Below are 5,926 nucleotides of genomic sequence, written 5' to 3' on the forward strand. Positions count from 1 at the left end.
TCCTCTTTACTAAGGCTGAGAAAAATCAACAGTGAACTGTCCCTCAACTCCTCAGACAAGGCGGGACTTGCAAAAACTCTGGACCAATCAGATTTTAGAAACGCCTTCCACAAAAGACGCTAATTGGTCGGAAAATACTTAGACTTTTGCATATGGAGGAGGAGTTCTCTTGGGAAAAATATTGCAGAGTTTATCTTTTATCTCTTCTCTAGTATTCTTTTTTATTTTGTCGCTATATAACACAAACATTAGTAAACATATTAACAAACTGTAGCATTAAAAACACGAAGTTTTCAATCAATAAAAGTCAGCGTGTACCTAATTTTAATTGGAACTTGAAACTGCAGCAAATCCACGTCTCATGTAGAGATCTCCAGCGCCATCTCGTGGGTATATTTACGTACTACACCCCTTTTCCCTTTTGATACAGTGTGTGCGTGTGGTGTTATCATAATAGAGACTTTAACCTGTAATATATCACCACACCTCGGAATGGGACCCAACAAACCGCACGACTAGGATAAACCAATCACAGTAACTCAAATTCCTCAATTATTATTATTATTATTAGTGATTTGGTGGTTGTTATTTGATGGATAGGGTTCTCCATAGAAGCCAATGTTTTATACAATGATGAATGATGATACAGATTTGTTTGATGGTCTAGTTACTATTGATAAGACTTTTTTTTTTGTATGTTTGATTTTCTGAACTCTAACATGAGCCTGTCCAGGGACTACAGGTGGAAATTAGCTTCAACATGGTACAATGCATCTCTCCTGTTAATGTTAATGTATACAGAGCATTGTCACTGTCTCTTTAAATAAATAAATAAACTGAAGTGGCAGCATAGGCTATCTTAACTTTTTACTCCAAATCACTCATGAATGTAACGCATGAATATCTTGAACATTATTAATTGGGTATATTGCATCTTGGCTGTATATGGCTGATACAAAAAATACATTTAACTAAAGATTTCAACTAGAAGAAAATAAAACAAGATTAAAAGAAGCCTGGATGCTTACCAAATGAGAAGAAGGGGTTTCAGTGTGTTCCCAGTGTGTTCCCAGCTGAAATATCTGTCTATCTTTTCCATGTAGTTTCTCTTTATTTATCTTCCCCTCCCTCCGTCTCTTACTCATCATGAAGCCATAAACATAATGGTTTCCGGGGATAGCACCAAAGGCACAAAGTTCAAAAAGATAATGTGATTCTGCCTTAAGGATAATTAGATAGGCCTAACTATATGAAAATTAAGTGCTATTTTCTAATATTGATACTTTAAAAAAAATCACATAAACATGATCAAACTGGGTAGCACCAAAGTTACGCTGTCTGGATCCCAGGCAAGGTTCCTGTGTCAGTTCACTGCCTGTCTACATGGAGATTTATCTTTTTCTTTTTTTTCACTTCTTGCACCTCTCTCTCTGTTGTTCCATCATATGCAATAATCCATATTTTTTTTAGCTAAAAAAAACAAACAAACTTATAAACATGCATTCTTATTGTCAGCATTGTCTCCTCACCACAGACCTGACCTGTAACTATGTGGCGTCTACCTTGTTTCTTAGGAAATGTATGCATTTAATGTCGTACTGTACAAAATTCCAGGCAAAGCAAAAACATTTCCATGGAAACAAGCAGTTGGCAGGCTCTCCACCAGAAAAGTCACACAATGCACCTTTAAAGAAAGCAGGCTATTATTTTGGGTAGAAAATTCTAGACCTGAATCAAAAAAAGTGTTGTTTAATCCCTATGAAATCAAAGTCAGTATCAAGTATTGAGCCTTTTTTTTAGAATATTTATTTCCAGGTGATTGATTTTTATCCCCTTTGTCTCTTTTGTCATATATATCACATAAATTGTTTATATACTATATGTTATATGTTAACATGACAACCACATTTTGGTGTGGTGATTGTGAGCGATCATTTCATTGTTCTGAATTCAATCTTGAAGCCAGTTGCTGTACCAAACTCACTTTTATGAATGAAAATCTTGAAAGAGAGGAAGAATAAAAACACCTAACAATATCAAATATGTCCTTTAGGCGGCGTTGTTACACCAGCCTTATTTAATCTCAGTCAGTTCACCTGTACCGTACTCGCTCCAGGCAGTGCACACTTGAACTCATTAGACAGCCTTCAGAAGAACTACCACAGGGCAGTGGAGTTAACTAATTTATCTCCTTTTATTGAAAACGTTGGTCAGTATGTTGACAATGCGACGCTCTTTCTTTGTTCTCGTTACTTTAGTTAAATTGTCCCGCTTCCGGTACGTTGCGTTTGTATTCACACTGGTGGTTGTTTACCCGTTTGTGTTTGGCTGAGGCGCGCGTGGACAGATGTTATAGATGTCCACTGCAGCATCACTACGGCTCCTCTGACTCACTGCCTCCATACGGACTGTCACTGTCTGAGACGCACGACGCACTACTGGATGTGGATCTATTTGTCTTGAAATATTTTACAAACTGGAAGATCTGGACTTATAAACTTGTTTCTGTCAATTAGATTTTCATTTCAATTATTGTTATCAATTTTGCTTTTAAAGAGTGACATATTTAACAAACAAACTCAAGGCAAAAGGAATCGGAGTTGCCTTTTCCCATAGCTGCTTTTGGTAATGACTTTTACGCACGGCTTTTTGAGGTTTTAGAATGATAGAAGGAGCGTGCCACGCCACTGGGGTAGATGAGCCCCGCTATGGCTGGCGGTGTTTTGCCGAGCCAGGGCCAGGCACGGACATGTGAATAAACAGCAGTATGCCCTCTTGGCCCAACCACACTCAGTGCCTCTCCGTCAGTAACAGCAGCGGGGAGAACTACAACAGCACATGCGACTTTCCTACTCTGAGTTTACACTCCACCCCGCTCCTCACGGCCACCACAGTCGCGTGCTCGCTGCTCTTTCTAGTTGGAGTAGCGGGGAACGTAATGACTATTCTGGTGGTGAGTAAATACAGAGACATGCGGACCACCACCAACTTGTACCTGTGTAGTATGGCGGTGTCGGACCTGGTCATCCTTCTGTGCATGCCTCTGGACTTGTACCGGATGTGGAGGTACAGACCGTGGCGCTTTGGAGACGCGCTTTGTAAACTCTTTAATTTTGTGTCCGAGTTGTGTACATATTCTACTATTCTCAGCATCACCGCTCTCTCCGTGGAGCGCTACTTGGCGATCTGTTTTCCATTACGCGCCAAGGCTCTGGTCACCAAAAAACGTGTGCGCGCGCTGATCCTTGTTCTATGGACCGTTTCTATGATGAGCGCGGGACCCGTGTTTGTTGTGGTGGGGGTAGAACGGGACAACAGGACCGACATGGACCCGGAGGACACGCGCGAGTGTAAAATGACGCAATACGCACTGGATTCGGGGCTGGTGGGCGCAATGATGTGGCTCAGCTCCGCGTTCTTTGTCATGCCCGTGTTCTGCCTCACGGTTCTTTACAGCCTCATTGGCCGAAAACTGTGGCAAAGACACCGGGAGACCTGCATGAGCTCCCGGATCGCGCACAGGGAACGGAGCAACAGGCAGACAATCAAGATGTTGGGTACGTACTTTTACGCACACATTGCGCGCGGCGCGTAAAGCAATTTTTTGGTTCCATTTACATTTATACCATAGTTCTTACCGAAAACTATCCTTCTTCTATCTGAATCTTTCACCAAATAACAGATAACAGTGAAAAGAAGAATGTTAAAAGTCTGTGCATAGAATTCACATTTTGTTTGTCATCTGACTAAAATAAGTAAGGAGACAACAACTTTTTTCATTGAAATTAATCAGATATAATGGGTAAACTTTAAAGCATGTGTTTCTACGGATGAGGGGATTCCTGTTTGTCTGGCCATCCAACTTCTCCAAATAGTGTATAAGATTAAACAAGACTGGATCATGGGCAAGATTCCTATGTCAATGCATTGCCTTTCCATTATTAAGAATGTCTGTATCCCTATTTACACTTCTTTCTTTTTTGTCAACACTCCCTACTCTCCTCACTCATATGTCTCTCACCTCCACTCTTTTTCTCTCTCTATCTTTCTTGCTCACTCTCTCACCATTCTTCTCCATCTCTCTCAACCTCCACTCCTCTAATGTTCTCCCCTCTCCCTCTCTCACTCCCTTACTTACACACACACACTCTCTCCATCTCTCTCACCTCCACTCATTCTCTCCCCTCTCTCTCCACAGTGGTTGTGGTCTTCGCCTTCGTCCTGTGCTGGCTCCCTTTCCACGTTGGCCGGTACCTGCAGTTCCGCTCTCTGAATACCCAGTCCCAGCTCCTGTCCACTCTGTCTGGATACTGCAGCCTGGTGTCTGTGGTCCTCTTTTACCTGAGCGCCGCCATTAACCCCATCCTCTACAACACCATGTCCTGGAAGTATAGAAGGGCGGCCGCTCGACTCTTCGGACTCACGGACAATAACCAGCCTCACAGATGTCGCACGGCCAGCAACTTAAAGGGACAGTGTTCAAACATCTGGAATGAGTCCACGGCTAGCTTTTAAAGGTCCTATATGACACAAAAAGGACTCTTGTGAGCTTTAAGTCATGTTAGAAAGCTGTTACCTCCATAAGAACATACTTGGAGTTGTGTTTTGTTTCATTCACACATGTCTGAGTAATCCTGCATTATCTGTTTACATCTCCAAACCTCAAAATTCCCCATTCTTAGACTTAGATTTTGACAAACTTTATTGACCCACAAGGGAAATTATTTGGACACAATAGATAGTTCCATCTTATGACACCATGTAGAGGTAGTTTTCACTTCAAAAGCTTACCTTCAGTTCAGTTCAGTAGAGAACTCAGCCTAAATGTGCAGTTTTTGTGTGTTAAACATGTGCGAAAGAAACAAAACACAACTCCAGGCATGTTTGTGATGAGGAAACAACATTATAACACAGATCAGAAAATAGCGTAATATGGGCCCTTTAAGCCTGAGGGCTTAAGAATTGACAGAGATCATTTACGTCAAGCAAAAACTATAGCCTCAAGTGCTTCATCAATCAAAATGTGAACGGTACAGAAAATGACACAAAACAAATATGGCCTTATGTTGTTTTTGCAGATTCTGGATGACAAAGTAAGCACTGTAGACAATACATATGCACCGTCTGGCTCCCTTCAGAGAGGAGCAGAGGTGCCGGTGTGAATGGGACTGCGTGAATGAATACCGTATTATGTCTTTTCTTTGTATAATTGAGAATGTGTGACTCTAAATGCCCTGTAACTTGGAGATTCAAGTCCATGCTGTGTCTATGCTGCTCAGAGGAAATGTTAAAATGTCACCTTTTATCTTTACAATTGTTAAAGTTGGGCTGAGTAACTTTTTGGTTGGGGGTTCGTCACCTGCTTGTTTCTATGGAGATGCCATTGCTCTGCCTGGAATGTTCCGTAGTGTGACATTAAACAGCTTTACTTTAGATTTATTCAATTACAGGTGGTTTTATAGCTCAAAAATACATAGAAAAACAAGCATTCTGACTGTGAGCGGGGTCGCCTTTCCACGGATCTGACCTGTAGCTTGGTCTGTTTTGATCTCCATGAAGATAGAAAGATTTAATATCATACTGTGAAACATTCTAGACAAAGCAACAAGATCTTCACAGAGAAAAGCATTAACAGACTCTCCACCAGAAAAGTTACACAATGCCCCTTTAAATTATGTTGTATAATGTTTTTGATTTGTATTTCCATATTGACTTGAATTATCTCTGTTAGTATTTTGACGATGTCTTTATGTTGTCTTGTAATTTGGCCTTCTCAGGTGTGCTCGCATTGATCTGCTTATAAATTAAATAATTTTTTTATATGTAAAATCTGTATTTGTGGTGCACCAAAGACATCACTGTCTAATGTTACGTAATGATTAAACTTGTGTAACCCTTTATTATACTCAAGAGTCCAGAAAAGAAG

The 5,926-nt window shown here is 40.8% G+C and overlaps 1 protein-coding gene across 1 annotated transcript; it reads left to right on the forward strand.

The window, feature by feature from the left end:
- Nucleotides 1-2,767: 2,767 nt before the first annotated feature.
- Nucleotides 2,768-4,515, forward strand: ghsra (growth hormone secretagogue receptor a). Its single transcript, XM_020923305.2, has 2 exons — nucleotides 2,768-3,557; nucleotides 4,199-4,515. Exons 1-2 carry the CDS (start codon nucleotides 2,768-2,770, stop codon nucleotides 4,513-4,515), a joined length of 1,107 nt encoding a protein of 368 aa, XP_020778964.1.
- The last annotated feature ends 1,411 nt before the right edge of the window (nucleotides 4,516-5,926 follow it).

The sequence above is a fragment of the Boleophthalmus pectinirostris genome, unplaced genomic scaffold (assembly GCF_026225935.1).
Source record: "Boleophthalmus pectinirostris isolate CB_2022bp ecotype Guang Dong unplaced genomic scaffold, ASM2622593v1 HiC_scaffold_10, whole genome shotgun sequence".
NCBI lineage: Eukaryota > Metazoa > Chordata > Actinopteri > Gobiiformes > Gobiidae > Boleophthalmus > Boleophthalmus pectinirostris.